General features: G+C 39.1%; 1 protein-coding gene across 1 annotated transcript in view; it reads right to left on the bottom strand.

Annotated features, from left to right (window-relative positions):
* Positions 1–2,767: 2,767 nt before the first annotated feature.
* The window catches only part of zmat4a (zinc finger, matrin-type 4a), an 85,782-nt gene continuing 60,935 nt past the window's right edge, over positions 2,768–27,614 (bottom strand). Inside the window, exons 6-7 of the mRNA XM_086077229.1 lie at positions 22,058–22,154; positions 2,768–4,917 (exon numbers count right to left, since the gene is read on the bottom strand). Coding sequence (XP_085933355.1) covers positions 4,890–4,917; positions 22,058–22,154 — 125 coding nt within the window. The 3' untranslated portion in view covers positions 2,768–4,889. The remainder of the gene's footprint in view (positions 4,918–22,057; positions 22,155–27,614) is intronic.

Here is a 27,614-nt window from a genome sequence, read left to right on the forward strand (position 1 = left end):
ACGTCTGTGTTGTATGAAAGATGATTCATGGCAGTATAGCTTGAGAAATGTTCTCCGTACTCAAATAAAAATTTAAGAGCTCTTTTAAAGGTCAGATAGAACAGTCATAGCCAAGCTTCATGCAACTGCTGTTCAAAAACTATTAATTTATGACGCTTTCCTCATGATGGGGTGATCACATCTAAAATGTAATCAGAATAATGTATCTTGATGTGTTTGTTGGTAAGCATACATCTCAACTCCGCCACAGCATTTCAAGCCACTTGTAAGTGAAATGTAACAAACTCTGGCTCAAGGTTAAAAAGAAAAACAAGAGGTAACAATTTGCGTGAATCTTTTTAAGTTATTTCAACTTAGCCATTGTCATGTAAATGCCACAAGACCTCTCAAGTTAGGCAAGTTCTTATTAAACAACATGATTTTTTGTGTACTCTACAAGCTTAATTAAGTTGAATGAATTTAATTTTTTGTTTTGTTTTGTTTTTTGAGTAATGTAACTTATTTTTGCACATCAGCACACAGCCCAGGCTTAAAAGGAACCCCCACTGTCATGACAAGTTTGCTCCATATTATTCATTTGGTTGTTACTAACATAACTTTGAGATTAATCTCAAAAATTATTTCCAGTTTAATAAATTTTGTAGAAACTTTATTTGGACGTACGCCGCCATTGCTATTTACATCGCAACGCATTCAGTGCGTAGTGACGTAGAATGGCGGCAGGCTCTCTGCCAAGCAATGTGAAATATCTATAAATAAAGTAAGTTAAGCCTCGTAGCATTACTAAAGAAACAATATGCAATCGGGATAGCCACCCTCCCCCACGCTGTGCTCTCGTCATTCACCAGACGCATTCAAGAGTTTTGATCGTCCCTTTAGGAACGCTACAAAATGTATTAAACTGGACATTCTTTTTTGGAAAATGAATCTCATAGTTATGTTAGTAACAACCAAATAAATTATATAGAGCAAACTTGTCATGACAGCCGGGGTTCCTTTTAAGGAGGGCACATGAAATGCATGGGGGAGGAGGCGGGGGGTGGGGGGTGAAGGGCAATTATTATGCATATCCTACAGACAGCATTAACTAGCCCCATATATATGGATAAATTCACGTAGCACTTACCGTTCATCTAATCATTGAATGGCGCCCGCTGACAGTATTATCATAGACAGCATTTACAGTACATATACATGCAGTAGACGGCAAGGACGTCGTGAGTACGTTGACGCCGCAGCCATATTGGATGAGGCAAAGTGAAACTATTTGTAAAGATGCCTCATTCAGTTTCTCCTTGGAGATGTATCATCAAGCCACAACTCATTGGATTCATAAGGAACCATTACCTTTGATTATATGACTCTGGCACGCCAACATTGACGTATTTGTCGTGTATAAGCCAGCGTAGGCCTACCTAGCATTATTTTCAGTAAGGCTGTGACAGCTGTTGCAAATAAGACTGGCCATCAATCAAACAAAACCACACCACAATTTCTTCATATTGTGACGTCTTGCAAGAATGCCGCCAGCAAACGTTGTTTGGGAATGTCACCCTTTTTTTTTTGTCTTGAACAAACGCAGAAAACAAGAACAATTCACGAGCGGCGAGCAGTAGCAGCAATGAACACAAGCAACACAAACGTAACGTACCTCCTCCACCGCGAGACCTGTGTTACGTTTGCTGACACTCGGACAAAAGAGTGCGAAACTGAATGAATGAAAAATATAATAATAAAAAAGGAGAACCATTTTAGAGATCCACGCCTCAAATGGGGGAGCACAATTATTTTTGTGGGCGGGCACGGACCCCTATGACCTGCCCATGGCGACGTATGTGCTCAAATAGATTTAACAATTTGACAGTCATGCTGATCAGACTGATTTAAAGTTACAAAGTAAACTTATTGTGGCAGAATGTGGACCAGCACCTTCTGTGTGCCATGAGGTCAAATATGGTCAAAAGAGTGGTGCACAGGAAATGGTTTAATGCAGTGAAAATACGGTATCGTGCTTTATCTACAGGAGCAAGTGAATCGACAAATATGGAAAAGGCATAACATACTTTAATGTACTTAATGAACTCTGAGCAAGGCAATGGAAATAGAAGTGCAACATTTCCTCTGTAATTTGAGGAATTCTTTTACCTTTTTATTTTTTCAATTCTGTATGGCAGTATACTTTTTAACGACATTATCTTAGGACTGACTTTGAGATGCGACTGATTTACATCCAGAGGGAAGCGATCTGGCATATCACTCAATAGTAACTAATGGGTGCCAGTGACAGCCTGTTAACGTGGTGATGTCACATCTGCATGGCGTCGAGAATTAAAATTAACCAGCGGAATTGTTTTAGCAAATACAAGACTAGACACGAAAATGGAGGCACCAAATATCAATCAAACTTCACAATATTTTTGGTCCATTTTCCTGTCAATACCTCGAAATGGGGCTCCAGATGTAGACTTTAAAAGCAATACTTTGAAAGACCGGCACAGAAACAAATGAAATGGATTATTACAAATGCAAATGTACTTTAGTTGCTTTAATTAGTGGGTGTCTCTTCAACGAGCTGGTCCAGAAGTATGCTACTGTCATATTTCGGTCACTTTTTGATGTCCTGTACTTTTATAGTACTATACTTTTACTTTATATTACAAATATTGCTGGACTGTTATTATTTTAAATGTTGCTATATTTTCAAGTATGCAGAGGTCACATTTTATGTTGTCCTGGTAATTTAAAAAAAGGGCCTGGAGTCTTTGTAGTTGAAAGTGTCTTTTATTTTGTATTTCTCAGACACAATGAAGCACGTTACCCAAAGCACAAGTGGGTTCGAGGGTGAGAGATGTGGGCCTATTCAATACCTATTAAAAAGCCATTATGCTTGCTCTGAATGAGATAAGCAAATCACAGTTTTCCCCCCAGTTTTCCCCCAACTTGCAATAATTCAGTTCATACATGCAATTTCTATTTGCAATATAAAAACACATTTATATAAAGTTTAGTTTGTATTGCCAACAATAGCATATTACTTGATACTGGTTTAGCCATCATTATATTGTCTTCCCTTAACACACATTACAAAGTCAGCTTGAAATGACTTCAGCTGCCAATAAATGTGAAAATAAAATGCTTGTACAGATGAGTGAAAGCTACATTTTTATCCCACAGCTTTGCAGTTCATACAGCACCCGGAACACCACTGGAAGAAATGCCTCGTTTTGGCTAAAGAAATTCTAATGTGAAAATATTGTGAAGTTGTTGACTTTTATCATTTCACAATGTATTTCATCAAATTAGAATACTCAACAATCAGCCTTATTCTTTTTGATACCTTTAAAGTTTGTTGATTTAATCCGTTAAACATTATAAGCACATTCTACAAGTCTCTGCAGTGGAATGAGACGTTTGAAAATCTAATGAGCATTTTTTCTATAGCAGCCCCTTAAAGTACAGTACATCTCCCTGAGATGAAAACAACACTAAACTGAATTGTTCCTAACCAGAGGAATCATTTAAAAGTCAACCTTATTTAACCACATATACAAAGTAATTAAATATTTTCTATATAAATGAAGACATCTTGTTTCCTATTATAATTTTAGGTTGTGACCTGCACTGTAAATCATAAACTAGATTTATATTGAAAAGGCAGTGGAAAGTGACTTTCAAATAATAATAATAATAATCTAAAAAAATCAACAACAACAACATTGATCTGTGTGATAACAGTGTGATGTTACCAAATCTTCCTAGCTGCTGCTTGTTCCATTTGGTCACTCACCTCCAATCCTAATTAATATTCAAATTGAATTTATTGTGGGGTTGAATGTGAAATAAAATAATGATATGACCAGGGACATATTGAAACAAAAATGTATCCCAGGAATATTCGTCGACAGAGAGGGCGGGGGGCTTTGAGCAGCCCGGAAATGGAACGGCCATTCGGAAAACTCCCGAAATTCCCAATGGACACCACGCCCCTTGAATTCACACATTTCCTTAACAGAGTTTAAACCATCCAGCCAATTGCTATGCTGCTTATCCTCAAGAGGTTAGCGGGTAAATTGGAGCCCTTCCCAGCTGATTTTGGGCGAGAGGCAGGGTACTTTACGCTGGCAAACATAGGGCACAAATAGACAAACCACCATTCACACTCATGTTTAGACCTAAGGACAATTTAGAGTCTTAAGTTAACCTTTAGAAGTCGAATATGGAATGTGTGAAAAATTGGAATATGCGTAAAAAACATGAAACTCCCATTTCCACTGTACTCTTGGAATGCACTGATTATTAACATAGTACACTTTCAAGCTAACACAAAATAACTTAAAATTCAGACATAGTAATAGTGTAGCCAAAATCACAGTGGAAATGTGTTTACAAAAATACTTTACGAGCAAAAGAATGGGATGGGTTAGGATTTACACACCGTCGTTTTTGTTGTTATCGAGGAATGTCACTAGTTTTTCCTGATCTTAGTGGTTAAGGTTTAAACTGCAGCTGTATAATTAATTGTGTTTATCACTAGACAATTCAACAACAATTGTAATTTCTTACATTGCATAACAAGTAGAGCATGTAATCACAATTTAAACCTAGTATTTCCATTTAAATAAAAGAAATGAGGGCAAAAAACAAAATTACTATCAGAATAAATAAATAAGTAAATAAATAAAGTCAAAAAGGTACTACAGTATAACTATACAAACAGTAGATTTGAATCATGTAAAAAAAAAAAAAATCCTTCCTTTTCCAGGCCAAACTGACAGTGAAAGACAGACGAGGGAATGAAGACAGTTTGTAGAGTGGAGGCAGAAAAAAAGCAGGGCAAGCTGATCACAGCTTGTCTGACATCAATTCAGTGTAGTTGGTTTGTCTCACGTTCACTGGACACATATTTCATTCTTCAGACTGTCGGAGGAACAGAGAAAGGAAAAGTTGCATTAACAATATATTCATTGATAAAACATTCATTGTATTTAACATCAGGATTTATTAATGATAAGAACAAAATCGTAAAAATCAGTTGTAAAGTTCCAATGGGAACTTTCACCGGTTCTTGTATCTTAATGCTCGCAATATTATATTAACAGTAACGACCAGAAGACTGCATAACTTAGTTGAACCATTTACTAGATGCCAGCAAGATCGAGTACACAGCTGTGGAGCCCTCTTCCCTTAGTGTGCGGAAGAAGGTCTAATATATTCAAAATGGTTTCTGCATTTATGTCTTGGCCGCCCACCCACACTACTCAGCCTTGCCCATGTGAAAATGTGTGACCTGATGTTCTTAACTGTTTTCGACTGGATAAGTGCGCCAGAGTGCAGATAAGAAAGGGTTCTACCGAGAACATAATGGGTTATACCCAGAACCATCTGTGAAAGGTTCCACCCAGAACCTTGTATGAGAGGTTAAATAAAGAGCCCTTTAATTGTTTCATTTAGATCTCAAACAGGGAGTTCCACTGAGAATCATTTTATATTACAAGGGTTTCCTCTAGAACCTTCACAGAGTTATACTAAGAACCCTTTTATGTTTCAAGGGTTTTATCTAGAACCTCCACAAAGAGTTTATATATATATATATATATATATATATATATAAATAAAGGGTTTGTATTAAGAACCACAGTATTCTACAGATCAAAATGTTTTTTTATTGTGTTCATCATTATTCTTGACACTGAGAAACATTCAAACAATTTTTAAAGAGGATTTTGTTTTTATTAATTAAAAATCTTCAAACAATGATTGATAAGGACAGCAGACTGTCTAAGGAAAAGCTATCATGTAGGCCCAGTAGGGAGGACAGGACAGGGACGAACACGGGTCCAGTGGAATCAGCAACATGACAGCTGTACAGGGTGTCCTTAGCAGGTGGATTTATATCATCTCCAGCAATCACGACATAGAAAGGGAGGACAAAAAATAAAGACAGTTAGTAGCACCAATACAAGGCATACATACTGCACCAGATGAAGCCATTTATAAAAAGTAAAGCCATGCATGGTCGAAGGAGAGCAGTATGCATTTATTTATTTATTAGCACATCATAATGGCGACAGTGAAACAGACTGAATAAGCCTGTCCTCTAACTCCTATAAAAAAAGCCTCCACTGGCACAAAATCAGGTGAAAGTTAGCGAACCCCACAAGGTTTTCATATTAATTACTTTCAACAACGTTAAAATACTGGAAAAGGAGGTTTAATACTCACCCTAACCCACTTGTTGAAGCCAGTGGGGTACACGTCTTTGTTTTTGTCCAAACCCTCTATAACTCATGTCTACAAAAAAGAAACAAATGTTAACAAAAAAAAGTCTACCTTTCTCCATAAGGGTCCTCGAATCACACTTGCTGAAATAAAATAGTAGATTTAACTTACCTTGATAATTTGAGGTTTCTGATAGCTTGAGGTTTCACTTCAGTCCAGCTTGTAATACAAATTCACATGTGAATAGTAGTAATCACCACTGATATGTCACACCTGTTTTGAAGAGGGTGGAGCGTATAACCGGTAGCAAAGCCATCATTCAACTCTCACAGGGCAACCAACCTGGCAGCCAGTTTCAGGTCCTGCACACACTAAAATCCAGCTTTTCTCCTGGGCAACACAACTACCAGCAAACATTCGCACCATTGGTACACCAGTGTAAATGGCACTGGAGGCAATGTGTGTACCAGTAAAATGTCTTGCCCAATGACATAACTTGGAGAAAGTAGGAATTGAACAGCAGACCTTCTGGTTACTGGACAACCTCCTGATCCACTGCTGCCACCCACACCCAAGAAGGTCAACTACCCAATTTCCAAAAGTGAATAAATGAGACGAGGTCCTCCCTCCAGGGTGGGTTACAACGGCAGGAACAAATTTAATATACAGAGAGTATATTCTGTTGCTACATTTATATTTGTACTGTATTCTAAAATTTCACAAGAAAAAAGTTCTTCTGCAGACAAATGCCTCTTAACTCAGTCCCATAGTGCACTGATAAAAAAGGTAGAAAAAAAGACTTGAAAAAACGTATTCACTCAGAAATTCTAAGTCACATTTACAAGGAGAATTTGGAGTACATTTTACGAGTTTATTAAAAAACAAAACAAAAAAAGGCTACTTTAAGGGTGAGGTACAAATCCACAACCTTCAGGTTGGTGGACAGCCAGTGTACCACCTGAACCATGCCGCGCTTGCTGTGTGTTAGTATATTGCTAGTGTCAGGTGGAATCCTCGTACCTCAGTATGTTGGCCTCATTTTGGACAGTCCAGCAATGCAGTAGAGAGCCAAACAAGATTTGCATAGCTCAGGTACAGTGGTTGTCTCCCAACCTGAAGGTCACGAGTTCTAACCTCAATGCTTGAGTAACTTAATTAGTTTTTTTATTGTAAAATGTACTCAATACTCTCCTTGCAAAATTTTTTGAGAATTTCTGAGTGAATACTTAATCATGGCTAAACATTTGATGGAAAGGACCTTCCAATACCCATGTTTTCAACAGCCCTTGAGGAACCCCTTCTTCCAAAAAATGTTCTCTTCATTGAAACAGTTCTTACAGGAACCCTTAGCTTCAAAAGAGCCCTTGAAGATTTATATAAAAAAAAATTCAAAAAAAGGTTCCTCAGAAGCCCATAGTTCTGGTTAGAACTTCTGCTATTCATTAAGAACCCATTTGGAACACTTACTTCTAAGCAGGTTAGCTTACATTTACATTATATTAACTTTGTTGTACATCTTATTGCGGCAGCAGCAAATGTTTATATTCTGTATATCCATACACACACAGGGAGAATCATATCTATGTATTAAATTGAAATGAAAATCTTCACCTACTGTACAGTTACAGCCTGTGAACCAAATGCCAAAGTAACAATTAGTGCTTGAGAAGGCTGAGGAAAATGATTTCCAGAAAAGATGGGATTGACGGATTTTCTAATGCACAAATAATGCACTTAAGTTAACAAAACAGTAAGGAGTATAAGACCAATTGTTTTGTTTTGATTGCTTTACATACAGTACACACAGTCCCTTTCCTTTTGGGGCGTATAGATAACAATGTGCTCCTTTTGAATTGCTCCAAAACTTCTAACACAATTATATGGTTTGATAGCAATTTGTTACCATTTTTATTTGCATTTTTTTATTATTTTGTATTTTATGAGAATAAAGACTTTCAATTACTCTTCCAGTGCGCTCTGTGTCTGTTTTGGGGTCTGACCAGTCACATGTTCAAGCAAGAGTGTTTAAGTGTGAGCATTATGAGTAAGCTCATTCTTTCTACGGGAGGCAAATTATCATTTGCATACATATTTACCAATATAAACAATCTAAAAAATTGTCACGGTACGGAGTGGAGGACCCAAATGCAGGGAAGCATGCACTACTAAACATAATTTATTTTACAAAAACACTAACAGGGGTACTGGGTAACTCTAAATAAACAAAACCAACAAAGTTGTGAAAAGACCAAAAATCTAAGTAACAACAAAACACCAGTGGTGACAGCGACAATGATCCAACCCAGACAGAAGGGAGACAGGAGACTATATACACACACACTAACGACACAACAAGACACACCTGGGGCAAGACACAAGTGGTTGAGGGCACGGATTGGTTGGCACGAGGAAGGGCAGGATTACACTCAACAAGACCAAGGGAGACACACAACCAAAAACAGAAACCAAACATGACAAAAATATTAATAACTAAAAGACTTTCAACCTCCTATTCTTCGCTGTTTCCGTACCCCGAACTTGCTCCACTTTCAAAACTGCTCTCAATACAGTAAATGATATAATAAGCTGAATTGTGTCACAATTTGGTAGAAGTTACTTACAATATTATTTCTGTGTAATTTCCTGTGTGCATAAATATACTACCACAATGACAGGAAAACTAGCACAGATTTGCACTAGTTAAAATAAAACAGCTGCAAATCGCCCAAAGCCGTGCTGTTTAAATTACAAGCCGTGGTCAAAATGACCTAATCATATGTATAGAAAAGCACCTGGGTCCAGATCGGTAATGCAATCAGCCTATTGACGACATCTAATATGGGTTCACGCTTAAATAAATTGTCTTTCCAAAATTCGATAAATTCATTTTCATATTAATTTATTTCACCATGTCCTAACTGCACCCATTATCTGCTTGGTCTACATTAAGGAGAAAGGATGTACCTGGCTGTACAATTGCAGGGCTTGAATGGAGCTCCAGCCACAATGCTGGAGTATTTTTTAATCAATCACTTGTCCAACCATACGTCCACCCGCTAATCAAGGCGCATAGAGGAAGGAAATGAGACACTGAGACAAGTGAATGATGAGCAATAGAGCGAGTGTTTGGAACGAAGAGAGTTTAGAGGGGATCAAATGGCAGGGACAACAGAACCATGGAACAACTAAACAAAGGGACATACAGTACACGCATGATAAGTGACTGCAATAGTTTATGCAGGTCACTTACTGTGCTAGCTCATAAGATGCCTGTAGCTAGCCATGCTTTGGAGAAAAAGTCTTTAGTGCTTATTATTATTATTATTTTATTATTTTCATTATTATTATTGTATTATTTTCATTATTATTATTGTATTATTTTCATTATTATTATTGTATTATTTTCATTATTATTTTTATTATTATTATTATTAATCAAATTAATTTACGGCCACCCAGCTCTTGTGAGTGCATACACCTGTCAATTAAGTTAGATTGACATTGCTTGGTATAATCATCATCATCATAAATCATCATCATTGCTATTAAGGTTTTCCAAACAAAGCTCCTGTTTGAAGTCCAGCACATTCTGAACAGCCAGAGAGGATAATTTCATATAATGAGCATATGTTGCAGGACAGACAGTTTGTTGAAAGATTTGTTGTTGGAGTTTGTTGACAGGTTTTACCAACTGTCCAACTGGCTTTTAATCAGCTTCATTCAGGAATGCATGTGTAAATCCAGTAGATACTGCGTTTATATTTGACTATGTATTTGTAGTACGTAAATTAATTGTTATACTGAAAGATACAGTCTAAAGTGATTGATTGATTGATTAATTAGTGAGAGAACAAATAGAAATAGGCCATGACGAACAGTTCAGACGAACCACACCACCTGACTGCATCAAAATAACCAGTTACCAAAAGTATATGCAGTATATTAGGTTGCTTGTCGAATGCAGGGCAATAAGATGTCTGGCAAAAAAAAGAAGAAGAAGCTTGTTCTCGCTCTATTGGTTGCAATGTCTAACTTAAACTGACAGTTTGATATGACAATTATTTCTTAGCCTGTATGTTCTTTCCACGTGTTGATGAAAAGTAAGAAGCTCCTTGGAGGATTACAATATCCTGGCCTGTAGAGACAGCTCTGAAAAGCAGTACATAGTGTACAGGGCTATTATTTTGAGACTTGATGATCAGGAAAATAAGGCTGCATAGTCAAACGCATGTGGTGGCATTGTCATTCTTCCAACCTCATCTGTGACTGCCAATGCCTAGGAGATGATCTTGTCATGGAAATGTGTCTCCCCTTTCTGAGCTATTAATGGTTCCTACGTGTGAAAATGGCCTGGCACTTTGCTGAGCTCCAGCTGTGTGTTGTTGTAAATCACAGTCATTAAACGGGAGATGAGTGCTGGAACAAGATTACCTCCGAAAATGCCCCTGCCTTGGACTCAGCTGTTTTCTGCTTCAGTGCTCAGGAAAATCCACATGCAGTTCTTTGTTTTAAGACATCAATGTTCCATACCGTCCTCATCTTACTGATGTTGTCATTCATAAATACTAGCACATACTGTACATCTTCAAACCCAAGGCGATTAAACTGTTTAATCGTAATTAATCGGATGACTTCAATAGTTAACTTACGATTAATCACAAATTTTACATCTGTTCTAAATGGACAAGAATATTTATTTCCCAAAATTGTCATACTCTTGTTAACATAAATGTGAAAAAAAGTTAAACTATTAGAAATATGGCTTCATCTTTTAGTAATTGATACCATAATTTTATAATTTCGTAAGGGGTGGTCATTAATCGCTCGTTAAAAAAAATCAATGAATGAATGAATCAATCAATCAATCAATCAATCAATTTATTTAATTCATTTTTAAAAGAAAAAAAGACAATATAAAGCAGTATTTAAATTCAAAGTAAAGCAAAAGAAATGAAAGGGGACAGAAAGAAGTAAAAGTTTTGTCTGCCCCTATTAGTGCCGTTAAAGGAACTTTAAATTGACTCAAAATGAATGCACTAATTTTGGCACCCCTAAAAAAAACATCGTGCAAAATGGGAAAATCGACTTTTTAATTGCTGGTATACAAAATAACTATCAGCAATACCCCTTTCTAGGTGCACTCATTAAGTGTGAAGTCAGACGACAAAGTAAATCTCATGTTTTATGTCCTCATGTTTTCTGTCCTTGACTTGCCAGGTAAGCTTGGTGAAAATATGCTGCATTACGTGTGCTGACTTTTTTCCCGACTCTGGCAGGGCCCTCCAAGTAAAAGTTGTCTGCATAATCGCAAATCCCTAACTTCAGGTAAGGAAAGTTGTATTCAGCAGTACATGCGGCGGGGCAATAACTTATATATAAAGCCCTAACGGTGGTCCTTTCAGCAAGATAAAAATAGGGTGTGTAAAGTATTCTATAATTCTTAATCTTTTTCATGAAAGTGTCTCACAGACGTCTTCAAATTGTGGAAAAAAAAGTATTAAAGAGATACTTGACTCGTTTAGCCATTTTCAGGAGTAAGGAGATAATATTTTGTTTATAATTAATGTGATAACTTCATTATTTTTCATATACAATTAATACCTTAAAAAAAACATTTTGCTACTTACTGTAGAATAAAAAATGACATCATGTGTGCTCAGGGCTCAGGTAACGACCAAACATGGCTCAGTTTGCTAATGTTACATCCAGATAACAGGTGAGGCTTGATTTGTCGTTAGCTGAGTGCTGAGCACCTGTGATGTCATTTTTAGTCAAAATGTGTTTTTAAAGGTATTAATTGTACATGAAAAAGAATTAAGTTATCAAATTAATTCTAGACAAAATATAAACTTTTAAATTCTGAAAATAGCTAAATGAGTCAAGTATGTTTTCTAATCCAACTGCTAGGCAGTGCATGGGGATAGTTTGCTGAATGGAAGACAAACATTACAAATGTGTTGGCTATTTGTAGCAGCAGGATGGAGCTGGTTGATTGCTTCCCATCAGCTTGTATTGACAGCCATGCCTGAGAGGACATGAAACAAAGGTTACAGATACACTCGTGGTCTGCCAATGACACTGAAAGAAAGCGGCAATGCTATTGAAAATATGGTCAGCCGGAAGACCAAATTTCCACACTTCATCATTTATGTGTGTACCGATGTAATTTTAAAATATAAAAGTTGATGTGGTAAATCAGCTTTTTTGCTTAACAAACATGTTTTTACACATTTATATGTAAATAAACCAATTATAAATATAGAATAAATATAACTGCAAGACGAGTTTATTTTAATGCATTCATGACTGAGAATCCCCTTTCAGAAAGAGTTTCAACACCCACCTCCGGCAGAACTTCTCCCTTGTTTTGGGGGAGGTGGGGGACATTGAGTCCGAGTGGGCCATGTTCCTCGCCTCCATTGTTGAGGCGGCCGATCGGAGCTGTGGCCGTAAAGTGGTCGGTGCCTGTTGTGGCAGCAATCCTCGAACCCGCTGGTGGATACCAGCCGTAAGGGATGCCGTCAAGCTGAAGAAGGAGTCCTATCGGGCCTTTTTGGCCTGTGGGACTCCGGAGGCAGCTGACAGGTAACGGCTAGCCAAGCGGAATGCAGCTTCGGTGGTCGCTGAGGCAAAAACTCGGACATGGGAGGAGTTCGGTGAGGCCATGGAAAACAACTTCCGGACGGCTTCAAGGAAATTCTGGTCCACCATCCAGCGTCTCAGGAGAGGAAAGCAGTACACCATTACCACTGTGTATAGTGGAGACGGGGTGCTGCTGACCTTAACTCGAGACGTTGTGAATCGGTGGGGAGAATACTTCGAAGACCTCCTCAATTCCACAGACACGCCTTCCTTTGAGGAAGCAGAGTCTCGAGACTCTGAGGTGGGCTCTCCTATCTCTGGGGTCGAAGTCACTAAGGTAGCTTCTCGGTGGCAGGGCCCCGGGGGTGGATGAGATCCGCCCGGAGTTCCTAAAGGCTCTGGATGTTGTGGGGCTGTCGTGGTTGACACGCCTCTACAACATCGCGTGGACATCGGGGACAGTGCCTCTAGATTGGCAGACTGGTGGTGGTGGTCTCAACTATAGAGGGATCACACTCCTCAGCCTCCCTGGTAAGGTCTATTCAGGGTTACTGGAGAGGAGGGTCTGCCAGGAAGTCTCGGATTCAGGAGGAGCAGTGTGGTTTTCGTCCCGGCCGTGGAACAGTGGACCAGCTCTACACCCTCAGCAGGATCCTTGAGGGTGCATGGGAGTTCGCCCAACCAGTCTGCATGTGTTTTGTGGATCTGGAGAAGGCGTTTGACTGGGTCCCTCTGGGAGTCCTGTGGGGGGTGCTTTGGGAGTACGGGGTACCGAGCCCCCTGTTACGGGCTGTTCGGTCCCTGTACGACCGTTGTCAGAGTTTGGTCCGCATTGCCGGCAGTAATTCGGATTCGTTCCCAGTGAGGGTTGGAGTCCGGGTCATCCGGGAGGGACTCGAGCCGCTACTTCTCCGCATTGAGAGAAGCCAGTTGAGGTGGCTTGGGCATATGGTTCGGATGCCTCCTAGATGCCTTCCTGGATAGGTGTTCCGGGCATGTCCCACCGTCGTGACCCAGGACACGCTGAGAGACTATGTCTCCGGGCTGGCCTGGGAACGCCTTGGGATCCTGTCGGAAGAGCTGGTCGAAGTGGCTGGGGAGAGGGAAGTATGTGCTTCCCGGATAAGCGGTAGCAAATAGATGGCTGGATGGATGGATGGCTGGATGGATGGAGGCATGGATGGCATTCATGACTTGCTAGATAAAACATTCAAATACAATCAAAGTTTGCCAGAAAAAAAAAGAGTAACTTGTTGAACTGGTCGGACAAAAATGTAATAATTGTGTTTATAGAAGAAATGAAGAGCTTATGCTCACAGATGATGAACTATACTTGCTTAAATTTCATATTCAATTATACAAAATTATTTTTTATTCTGGAATGCAATGTCAAAGAAATTCTGTAGTCCTTATCCCTGCTATCAGCTTCTCTCATGTAGATTAGATAGATAGATAGATAGATAGATAGATAGATAGATAGATAGATAGATAGATAGATAGATAGATAGATAGATAGATAGATAGATAGATACTGTATTGCTTAAAATACTGCATAGGACAAATTAATTTACATTATTTCCCAGGAGAATATTGTTTTGAATCTTAAGCGATAACATAAAATTTGAAATTACTGACAGATTTATAACATGACACATTCATGCAATTCAAGTCAAACGAAATCAGCAAGTAAAAGACATAGATAGGTCATATGGGTCTTTCAGTAATTGAATGAACCTCATTGCATGTCAGAGATCTAAATGGTCATTGAAGGTTTGCTGCAGTGGTGAGCAGCGTGAATCATTGTTTAGCCCCCACAGCCTCTGAATAATTCAGCCTAGCTATAGAAACACTGCACCTTTGAGTGTGGACCTGTTTTGTGTTGTTCAGTGATGCAAATGCTGTACTGTATCACAACAGAAATCAGTAGTAAAGGTGCATGACCGTGTTCCCCGTAACACAAGTTTAAAAGGGGGCTCAATACAGTGCTGTTCATGAATTTAGATTTTTTTTCATTAAACCTTATTTAATGTAATTGAGAACATCTTGTTTATTCTTCATTGATAAAGTCATACATCTTGACAAATGTAATCATTGCACCACAGAGCACAAAAGTAATTACTGATGAATATTTCTATGTTATAAATTTCCAGACCAAAATACAACAATATGGATAAATAATAAACAGCCTTATTGACGAAAACAAACTAAGGCCTGAAGGGCACAAGGCAATCTATGAGTAGCTAACACATCATCTAACGTTATCATCATAAAGGACATCGTAATGTCTAAAAGTCTAATACATCCATAACACAATGACCCTATAAGCTGCATAATCATAACATAGCATCATCATAACACAAGTGCAAAAGCCTTCACAACACATATTTATTAATTCAACTACTTTTAAATTGAGTATTCTATGTATGCTGAAGCCAGGAGGAAGTGAATGCTACTTTCTATAGTAGTGGTCTCCAACCACCGGTCTGCGGACCAGTAATGGGCCACTTTGGACTGTGTCGCAGCGGACTGCACAGTTGAAAGAATACAAATAAAACTTACTCTACTTCTGGTTTATTTATTATCAAAGGCTAAAAAATATTTTAGTAAGTGATCGGATTTTCTCTGTTACAACTGTCTATGACCAACTCTTGACGCTTGACCAGATGCTAATCTTGCTTATTTCGTTCGCATAGCGCTGATACTAAATCCACAAGCCAGCGAAATGAGTAAAAAAACAATGTATTTGGAAAGTTGCTTTGCACATTGATGAGAGCAGGAGACCTACTTGAAATATGGATTTATGGTGACAGGTGATTCTCATGCGAGAGGCCTGCTCTGCACAATATGTGGAGAGCAGCTCTTGATTTAGCGTTATAGTGACGCATGTCAGGAGGACGCTGCTAACATAGTTACATAAAAATGTGGCTCCACGTTTATTGTTAAAGTATATCTACAAAACGCCCCAGCTTTTGTGTTGTTTGTATCATTCATGATAAGCGTTACCACAGTGACCATTGTTGTTAATCTATTGTTTGTCCTGTTAGTAGAGGTACACAAAAATACACAGTTGATTTGCATTTGTTGTTGTAGCATTTTACAAATCAGCACACATAATAGACGAGACTAGCTAAAAGCAGGTCTAAGTTGTGGCGCAGGTGGTGTTACGTGATTTTGGTGGATTCTGGCAGGCAGACAGATTCTGCACTCAGCTGATTGATATCTGTGGTAGATATCATCAGATTTTATTCATAAATATAACAGCATACATCAAACCCTTAGAGTCATTGCAGAAGTCCATTTATTGAATCCATTATTTTTATCATCTTTAATTTTAAAAGCACCAACCGACCTAACCTGTGGCGTCACACACAGACGCACAGTCAGGGGTGGAAGGTGGTCTCCAAGTGTCCATTTCACAGTGGCCAACTTTACATCATCCACAAGTGGGGACCTTCTTGTAGTATATATATATATATATATATAATTGAGCATGAAAAAAAACCTAAACATCTTTTGCGTGTGTAAATGTACTGTTAGTATGTTTAGTATAGTAAAGAAATGTTGTGCTTTGCTAGACTTGGTGTGCCCTGCTGTGAGTTCATCTGCAGGGCTGATGAGGAAAGTTTATTTTAGGACGCATCTGTCGAGGAAGGACGCATCTGTACTCGCTCCTGCACTCGCTCGTGACTTCTAACTATTTTGTTGACATTGGGATTTTTAACTACATTGTTGCAATATGCCTGTTGGAAAAAGAGCTGACGAGACTGAGGAGATAAAATATTCTCTTGCAAAACTCAAAGGAATGGTCACCGAAACACTTGAAATGAAGAAGAGCATCAAGCCACTTCTGCAGGAAATTCAGCAGTTGAAGAGAGACACACATGAAAAAGATTTACGCATTGTCGCCTTGGAACAAAAAGTGGATGATTTGGAACAGAATCTTCGTATCAACGATGTTAGTTACAGGTATCAAGATTAAACCTCCCTTGGGCGAGAGCTGCAGCCAGCACAAGTGCAGTTGATTCTGACCAAGCTTCAGCGAACGAGACTGTCGAACAGCAAGTGACAACTCAACTCAAAGATTTGGGATTAATTGTGGATCCAGCGCACATTCAGATGTGCTTTTTGTTTGCAACTGGGGGGACACGACCAACTGGAGATTGCTCTTTTGAGAGATCGCTACAAGCTTAAAGGTAAACATGTCTACGTCAATGAAAATCTCACAAAACGAAATACTGACATTGCCAGAAGGGCGCGACAATTGAGAAATAATGGACTTATTGAGAACACATGGACAAAAGACTGTCAGATCTTCATTCAAACTAAAGAAGAGACGAAAATACGAATCATTGGCGGAGTTTGAGAGACAATAACTGCTATCAGTAACTCACATCATTAAATTGTGGATTATGTCTTACCCAAATGAAACTATTGTAACATTTTTCTAATTAACCCAAAACTGGAGCTGTTATGATTTGAATCATGTAAATATAGCATATGTTTACTTGCTGACACTGCCAAGGTTAAGTCTTGTTTGTTTATACACCTGCATTGATTACATGTATTGCTGTTGCTGTAAGAATGTAAACATTGTATGGCTCTATTTCTGTTTGGACATTTGATGTAACATGCAAGGCTGTCGTAATAAAGTTGTATTGTGACTGCAATGTATCTGCTGTAAATATTTACAATGGGTTGGTAAACATGATTCCGGGATGGGGTCGGCGGGGCCTACTCAGCTGGTGAGTGGCCTCAGTGGGCACTAAGGAGTGTCAAGGTCTAAGCATCATCTGGATGCTGGCAACAGTGGTGGGCCGGTGGCTGAGCTGACCAGAATGGAGTGAACATTGCTTTGGACGCAATGGGCAGAATGCAAGCCGATCTACTTATCTGGAAGCCACAACGTGTGAAAGCTGATCCAAGGTCAGCGAAGACGCTACTGGTGAACGAGCATGCGCTCGCCTTGCCTGCTCGCCTGGTTGGGTGGGCCTGTTGGAGACCGATTTACCAATTCCAAATGATTGGTACTGGCTGCAACTTATACACGGACATTACTCAAGATGAACTGAGCGAGGAGTGTGCAGATTGGTCTGGGTCAAGTCTGGGATTGATAATGATATGAATCAATGACCATCATAATTAATGTATATGACTGATGCGTATAGTAAGAATCGATGGGGACGGGTTACTAATAAGCCATGGCTTCTACCCGTCAACCCTTCTTTCGGATGTCATTGTTGCAAATGATATGATGTGATTGATGTAACCTCTAATAATGTGTCCCAAAGTAAAAAATGAATAAAACAAAACAAAACAAACAAAATAATATGATTAATCTTCCTTTGTTTTCCCACCCCAGCTGCATCTCAGTTTGCTCCTTCTAGCCATAGGCCTATAGATGGAAATGCAAACCCATATCAGTGTATTAGCTTTTTTAATGCCACATTTTACAGTAGTGATAACTTGCACAGGCAATTGCATTTACAAAAAGTTGATCTGTAAGGTACATTACCCACAAATGATCACAATTTATTATTCGTTGTATTTGGCTAGTTTCAATCCAACCTTTGGCAGTGGTGTGTGTACAAAGGGAGGGGGTGAGGGGGCGTCCCCGGGCATCCACCTTAGTTGGGGCTTCCGCTGCCCTGCCATCCCTCCCACCATTGAAGAAAAAAAATCTGAGTGGGCAGCACAATTACTTTGGCTAGTCAATACACCAGACACAGTTGTATTCCGTGGGGCATCCGCATTACACTAGGGGGCATCCAGCCTTAGGGGGCATTATACTCATGCACTTGCCCTTGGCATCCAGTCCACTGTGCATTGCACGCCAGTGCCTTTACAGCAGAATTTAATTTCACCTTCAATATACTTGTGAATTCACATGTCCAACTGTTTAATGCTTCATCACTTTTTGTACAACTTGCTGTTCTCTCACAAGGAGAAAAAGAGTACAAGTCTAAACATGTTTGATTTGTAAATTGAACAATGCATTTTAACATAGGGAAAATATAGTTCACCCTTGTTCAAAAATTTCAACCAAAATTGAATCCCCAACTTTCTATGATTAGTTTACATATCCATCAAGCTATACCAGGGGTGTCCAAACTTTTTTCTCAGTGGGCCGCATACAGAAACATAGAAAAATGCAAGTGTCACTTTTATTTTATTTTTTACTTAAACTTATTAAAAACAGTAAAACCAATCAAGCAAGCAATCATTCATATTTTGAAAAACTGCCATTGCTAAGGATAAAACGGCAAATAGTTTAGTTTATTTTTCTTGGTTTTGGGATACTGCATGGCCCTGTCTCCCCTTGGGATTTATCTGCCCCTCCACTGAGTAGCAGTTGAAACCCGTCTTCACATTTAGAACCAAAACAAGAGCAATCTTAAATAAGCTGGCCAGACAATAAGCAGAAACATTTTAATGTAAATTTGTGTGTTTGCATATCTAGAAACATTTCCAACACACACACACACACACACGCATGTTTTCTTTGCTTTTTTTCAATAGCATTGTGGGTCATTTCAAAAGATCTTTTTAAGTATATGCCGTGGACTTCCAAAAAATGGACGGCGCGCCGCATATTGGACACCACGGATCTATACAGTATACAAAATTGATAAAGGACACCAGATTTATAATGTAAGCTTACATTAATAAGCAAATGACCTAGAAAAAAAGGCACCTAGTTGTGGATTACATAGAGGTGAAATCAGGCTGGTTGTGGAGGAAGTGCGTGGTGGCTAGGGGGTTCGCGTGCGGATTGAATTCCCTGTGGGAGCCTGCTGAGTATAAGGTACTGTTCGTGTATTCCATGTGCGTGTTTGTGTTTGTGTGTGACAGTGACTATAACAGCAGATGTTCATGGAAACCCCATGGCTCCAAGAAGCAGTGCAGGCATGCATGACTAAAGCATGGAGCTTGTTAAACGCTATGTCAAGTATGGTGATGCCGGCATCCCTGTGGATGTGTGCCACAAGAAACTGCCCCACAGGAAGAATTAATTCCTGGAGAAGCAAGCCATGTAACATCTATCAAATAACACAAACTGTGCAGATGGCACTGCTTTGGTTGCTTTTACATCACAATACGATAAAATAAAAATCGGGGAGGGGTTTAGTGCTTACGGACATCTTGACAGTGCGGAGGAAGCACACTTACAATCTTTCTAACAAGTCATATTTGTCAATTTCCATATTTATATTCAAATTAATACCACAATACAACAGCACATATTTTCTAATTATCATAATAAAGCTAATAAATTGTATAGGCCCACAAATAAAGTGTTAAATACTAGTACTGTAAATTAGGAGGACAATTTGCTTCTTCCGCAATGGCCTAAACGCTGCAGACTTCATTTTTGATACAGACAGAAATCAGCATGTTATTGTGCATTGTTCACTGTCGGGACAAGCTTTTGCAAGATTAAAAATATTATTGGTTATTGACCAAATTGTAGCCAACAATAAATACTTGGTTTAAAGATTTTGCTTGGGAAAAGTTCATCTGTAATGGCATTGAACATAACCAGGGTGCCCCCAGAAAATCGGGACCATCTCAAATTTTAAAATAGTCTCATAATTCATCAGTGGCGTGCCGTCTGGGCCTCCAAGCCTAAACATTATCAAAAGCCCTGACCTAAATTTAAAACTTTGCATACATTTGTAAGTTTATTTCCAACAGTCTTTTGTATTCATTTCAGAGCATGTGTTTTGGCCGTTGTAACAATCCGCAGTATGGCACCGCGCCACAAGGTTGCGCCTCCTTGTTTTTGCTACGCCTATGCAGCACTTTTTCCGTTTGGCCATCAGTGTATAAAAATAAAAACAACTTTATTCAATAATTGTAATTCACAATCAAGAATCAGGTACGTCAAACAACACTTTCAACACATGTATTTAATGCCATGGACTTCTACGCATAATCGTGATGCGTGGTAGCACCAAGAAGCCTACATTTGACATTTTTTTGTTTCCTATTAATAAAATAAGGCTGTGGACTTCCAGTCCCTTTGTTTGCTCTCTGATTTTTTTTTTGTTATCTACGGCGCCATGGCTGATCAGTCACCGCGGGTTACACTGTACATCTTGCAGTCGTTAGTGGATTATCTTTTTTTTTTGTCCAATAAGATTTCAGCTTCCATGTGATGCTATATCAGTGTTTAACTTCCCAACGGCGTCAGACTCCAAATTGAAGAGTTGAACACACAAATCAAACAAAGTAAAGCCCACTCACAGACCTTAGGGGACGTCAGAATTTTTCCGTCCTCTGATTGGTTCAGAGCTACACTACAGTAGCGTACATAAAACGAGAAGAGGACAACGAAGTGTACATGACTAAAAATTCCTTTTCAAGGTTTTCAAAAAAAGAAAAAACCTGGACATTGTGAGGATTATTCAGACAATGCCTGTAGCTGGCTAGCCTGTTTCAATCCAGTAAAGGATTTATTCACCACTTACATTGGCAGCAACTACTTGTACATAATGTAACTCTCTGACCAAATCAACATTGCTAGCAAAAGAGAATAGAGTTTGTCTATAAATAGGCATCTCAGGTGAGTATGATGTATTTTGTTTTTAAAGTTATTTGTATTCTTGTTGACATGTTATGAGAGAAATGATTGTGAACTGTGTGACGAGATTTTGAGTTGACTGTTGTAATGGAGCCGGATGGACAGATGCAATGGACGATAAACAGTTGGCAGTTATTATTTTGCCGTGACCAGCAACTCTCCTGCTAGCATTATTTTGACGTGAACGTCTCTGATGACTCAATCGCCGTACGCCGTCTTGTCGAGACAGACGCCTCGCGAGCACTGAGCTTAGGGGTTAGCATGACAAAGTTACCGGTCGCGGCAAAATAACCACTTGGTAAACAGTTTGACTGTATGATTTCATCACCAGGCACTGTGTTAAGTTTTTGTTGGTGCTGTGAAAATTTTCTGCCGATGCAAATTCTGTAATCTATTTGCGGGATGAGGGATGTGGTACGTGTGTTGAGTGAAGGCCTAGGTCTGAAAACCACGGCCCACCACTGTAATTTATGCATGCAATGTGAAATGCACTGTATTTAAAATGCACAGGCCTTCTGGAGGAGCAGGGGATTTCAAGGACACAGATGAAAGCCAGCAGAACCATTTTCATGCCAAAATAAGAAGTAGCATTTAGCATTACGTACATCAGCATCAATACTTAAAGCGTGCAAATGAGCTCCACTTCTGGACCCCACAGTAGCGTGATCAACTCACTTGTTTTGGTGCTTTGAGCCTTGCAGATGTGCGTGGTACTGCGCCACCGAATTTAGTGTCATGCTGCAAACGTCACAGGTATAACGTCGTTTCAGACCTGGAAGTACACAAACAGTACATCCACTTCAGAGGAGGTGATTTATCATACCTGAGATGAATTGCAATTGCCGATTTTCCGCATCATGCAAAGCGGTGCTAGTGTAATGCAGACAAAATGAGAGAGAGCTGAGAAAACTGTAATACTCATGTAAGCATTGTTGAAATGACATTTAAAAAATATTGTGACATTTTCTGTTTAGCAACATTGTTATGGAGCTTCTAAATGAACAAGACTGACACAAGAACAAGTCGTGCCATATCACTTATGACAAAACGCTTCAATTCAATTCAATTCTTTTCAGCACACTGTGACTACTGTGGTCTCTCCCAAAGCAGTTTTCTGGATGTAGTCAAGGTGGAGGGATTTATGAACAGTTTCAGTTAATGTTAGCACAAAACCTTCAAGCTTTTTAAAAAATAAAAATAAAAATGCTACCAAAAGGTCTATTAGAACAAGTGAAATCTATTTGTGTTTAATCAGAGGTACTTTAAATTGTGGTCGGTATGTACTGATTCTTATCTAACAGTTTGAATGTGACATCCCACTTGTAAGAGGGTGTGCAAACTTGTATATTCAGATTTGTTTATTTTTATGTCCCCTCACAAAAATGCATTTTTAAGAAATTGTACAGGTTACAGGTCAGGTAAATAGTTAAAAAATATTTGAAATGATTTACTGTGCATCACAAAAACCTGGCATTTCAACACAGGTGTTTTTATATCCAGTATGAAAATGTCCCGCTATGTAGCAGCGCTATAGGCCTATAAATATAAAGTGTGTTGAGGAAGAAGATAAAGTTTAATTAGGATTTCTGGACTTCCAGAATGAGTTATGTTACTTCAAATTAAGAAAACCCATCTAAAACTAATTTTATCAATGAAAAATTAAAACCAGAATTTTGTTTTGTCCTTCCAATTACAGTAAAGTGTTTCCTTCTAAACCACTATAGTGTAAGTTTTCGGTGATGCATGCACCCCATCAGGCAAAGCCCAGCTGTTATATCATAAGTTATGCAGCAAGATGTGATGCCCTGTTCCGTGTTGGCCCTTGACTGCTTGCTTCTCAAACTATTCTTGAAAGGATATAAGATTACACAGCAGCCTGAGTATCAATCACTTCCAGCCACCTGCAGCTCTTCCCTCATGGTCTTGTCTTGGAAGACTTCTGGCCTCATCAATGTTTCCCCTCCGAGGTGTCTTACATTCTTTCCATCTCCAGTACAACACAATACTACATAGTTACTGGGACTGGAGCTGTAGACAACTTCCGTATCAGGCCTTTATCCAGACCACTCTTTTTTTCTCCTCTCAGGCTTGTATTTATATAATTGGTGTAAAAGCAGTGCAAAGACTGGTCTTAAAATTAAGGGCTATTTTCATGCCCAATGCAATTTTACCCAAATCATATTATACCACCTGCACCACAACTTAGACCTGGCTTCACTTTGGCTAAAGTCTAATCTATGTTCTGTCACCAGACTATTCTGACATTCTGGAAAAAAATTCAAGCAGAAGCTTTCCAAAAGCTCACATGTTCAATGGATGTTAGAATTGCAAAAACTGATATCAAATAAGAGGTCCTACGTTAAAATGGAACTTGACCTGTTTTTGATTGAAAAAGCTTTTGATTTCAGCAAACACAATCTCTTATTGCTGCAAATTCAACAAATTACTGTTGTTTAAAACATTCAAATTATTTTCTATCAGTTGATGCCTTGAAAATTTTGCTGAGCTCCAATTGCATAGACTGTTTATAAAAATCTGAAAAATATCATTTGCATCATAATTTGGAACCATTGTAGATAACAGTGTTGGGAGGCCCTGTTGTGAGAGTTCTCCGGCGTCCTCTTAAATTCCAAAAACATGCATGCTCAATTAACTGACAAGTCTACCTAAGTGTGAATGTGATCGTCTATGGAGGTTGCTGATGTGCTGAGAGTACTGCATAAATAAAATAACATATGACATATATTAAAGTTATTGGTAAATCTGTAATGCTTATGGTGCATTCTAAGATATTTTAACATAATTATACATAATTCTGAATGTAAAATGTGCATGAAGAACATGTTCTTGTTTTCCATTGGGTAAAAAAACCCCAACAACACTAGTTTACTTTCTTTTGAAAGTGTTTTCTTTCCAAAGTGAAGCTGCGAAGGAGCATTTTGTGGTGCTACTCAGACTAAAATCCTCCTCTGGGACACTCCCAAAAAAGATGCTTCAGACAACAGCCATGAAGTAATGTACCACTCTTCTCTCTGCCAAGGTAATGGGTGGAAGTGAGATCACCAGCTGGGGTTACACACTTTCTATTGCTATTTTCTCTCTGAATGACAGCCATGCATTGTTTATGTGGAAAGCATTACGAATGGCTTTCTTCATTTGTGGTCTGTAAAGTTTTTACCTCTTTTGCATTTTACTTTCATTCTTCACTCGTACATAAATTAGCAGGGGTGGGCGCGTCAATGAATTTTGAGCGTTCGTCATCAACAAGTCAGGACACCCTTCCGTCACCGTCAATCCGTCGGTATTTCAAGTTTAATCGCATTGTAATCATCAATCAGCCATCCGTCAATCCGTCAGCAAGATGGGATATCCGTCATTGACGGATTAAAATATTTATTGACGGATTGACGATTACATTGATGGACGAAAACACCCTTCCCGCAATGCTTAGTTCGTCATTTTCTCCGAAATTTCCCCTCAATCACCAACAAAATAGGACCTTGCGTCAATATTGATCCTGCAAATTACCATACCATAGTGAATGATGTGTTCAGTAGCCGCTCATGTACTTACTAGTTAAAACATTAATTTACAGTGTTCCCTCACTTTTTGTGAGTGATACGTTCCACGTCCGCCCGCAATAGGTGAATTCCCGCGAGATAGAGGTAATCAAAAAAAAAGTGCCCCCCCCCCCCCTTCAATAACCGCTAATACTGTCTGTCACCTTTAGCCTGGTTCACACAGCAAGATTTTAACATTGTCGTCCAGCTTCCCAACTCCACACGTGATGAGAAAAAATCATGGGAGTAACCGTTTTGAACGTACCATGTGTGGTGTGCAGCCACACGGCACAATCAACACAACATATGCAAAAAAAAATGTTCTTGTGTCTCCCTTTGTCAATGTCTCATCAAGTTTTATCATGTCCACCTGTGCTTGCCATCCGGGATCTTGTGCAATCCAATCAGCTCAGTTAGCTACGTGTGTCTTGCCCAGGTGGTAGAGATGGGACGTTTGACGCTGAGACTCCGGAGCATGTGTCAGCCGAGTGAGACAGACTGCTCGAAACAATGTATCAAAAGCCCCGATCAAACCTCCGTGATCACGTGCTGATGACGTATGCGGCTTTATGCGCGCTACTGAGATACCGCAAATTACGTAACTGATTCAAACCTTTTGGCGCGGTGTCAGCTGAAGCCGAACACAATAGAGCAAATATTGTTGTTGAATAAGAACTTGTAAAACAAAAATATATAAAAAGTTGGGCACAAGCACAATTCCCTCATGTACATACTATTTACTTTATTTTCACTGTAGCACAAGCACAATTCCCTCATGTAGATATTTGCTTCACTTTATGTTCACCTGGAAAAGTTAGTTATTCGGTATGTTTCCAACAAAAGTACTCCCAAAATGATGCATTTAAAGTTTCCAATTATGCATTATTTTTAAATTGTGTGTAGAAGATACAGGCTTGACCCAAGTATTTTCCACCGAGTTGCTATAAGCGCTTCTCCAAGACCCTCAGTCACATCTCCCAAAGACTGATGTTGAAATACTTGTCATCTGGCTTCACAGCGCACTTGTGTCATATCAAATCATGTTTATAAAAATCGAATGAGTAACAGGACATCACATTGAACCATAGTACTGGTACAGTGTCAAAATATTGCAACACTTCCATGTGTACCTGATGATCATTAGACAGAAAAAAAAAAAAAAAAAGACAGACACAAATGTAAGACTGAATGTACTGGTGTTATGTTGGAATATAAATCAATCAGGCAAATCACTTTGAAGATTATAGCTGCTATGACTCCAGCTGACCACCAGATGTCACCGGTACGATCTATCTTATGGGGCTTTGAAACTTCGACTCTTTTTCCAAATCAATCAGCCGAAAGCCTCAAAAGCTTCACAAGGCTTCATTGTCCCATCTCTACCAGGTGGCTCTCATTTTCTTGTCAGTTGGTGTGTATTTAGGCCCTGTCCACACGAAAGCCAGTTTCAATGTATCCTCAAAAGTTTCTTACCGTTTAGGCCGTTCGTCTACACAATGGCTCAGTTTCGGAGATTGAAATCGATAACTTTTGAAACCGGGCTCCAGAGTGGAACAATTTCAAAACGCCCTCCGTACGCGTTCGTCTGGACACCATATGCAGGATACTCCTCCAGTGATGACGTAATGGTTGCCAATTCTCGCGTGACTGCGCGCGAACCATCAGTCTGTCAACAACAATGGCGGATAGCTGTGTCGTAGTCGGAAAAAAAATGTGTTTGTCTTCTTCGCTTAACTCCCTGTAGCTGCACTACAGCGCCACCCCAGACTTCTTTTGGACACACGCAAGTCTTGAAATGCTTCTGTGTGTACGAGATTTGTTTGAGGAACGAAGCCGGCTTTGCTTCTGCCTTAGTTAATGATGCTCAGATGAAGCCCCATGAAGCAATTAACACTTTCAGCCAACTTTGCCAGTACGTATGCCGTCTCTCATTTAAAATTGGAAATTGAAACATGGAAAACGAGCCTTTATCCAATCCTCTATTATTCTACATAACACAAGTCATGAAACAAAATACGACCCTAATTTGTTCTCCTTGATTTTACTGCTGCCTTCACAAAAAGACCTTGTTAACTCATTCCCTCCCAGCCATTTTCACTGAATCAACCCCCTTTGTTCCCGGCTGTTTTACCGGATTTTGACAGATTTTGCAAGACCCACAGAATATTGTGTTCATTTGCTATTAAAGAACAAAACAAAACATGGAACCTGCCAAAAGAAAAAATAGTTTCTTCTTTCATCAGAACAAATAGTATGTTTGTATCTGTTTCAGTTTTGGAGCAATTAGCATTAGAATATAGCTAAGTTTCATCATTATTCACAAATCTGTTCAAAACACTGGGGAAAAGAGCTTGTTGCCACATGGCCCTGGTTGATCTCTTATACTCTACTGCCATCTGCTGGCCGTTTTTTGTAATAACTGCCATTGCTTCAAGCGACCTCTTCAGGTCAGAGGCTGCATCAGAGCCTTCGGTATGCTCTAGCATAAAACAAAAACAAAAAAAACATTTAAAACGTATAAAAACGTTTTTGGGACCATTGCGATATTTAAAATAGAAGGTTTTTTATACATTTTTGGGAGCAAAATGAGTTAATAAGTAAATAAGGTTCTTCTGCTACGCCACAAAAGCAGCAGCTGCCAAAGAGGCAACAATAGAGGAAGAGTGTCAAGG

This window comes from Leptonotus elevatus, chromosome 5 (genome assembly GCF_054856555.1).
Source record: "Leptonotus elevatus isolate MCC_2025b chromosome 5, RoL_Lele_1.0, whole genome shotgun sequence".
NCBI classification, from domain to species: Eukaryota; Metazoa; Chordata; class Actinopteri; order Syngnathiformes; family Syngnathidae; genus Leptonotus; species Leptonotus elevatus.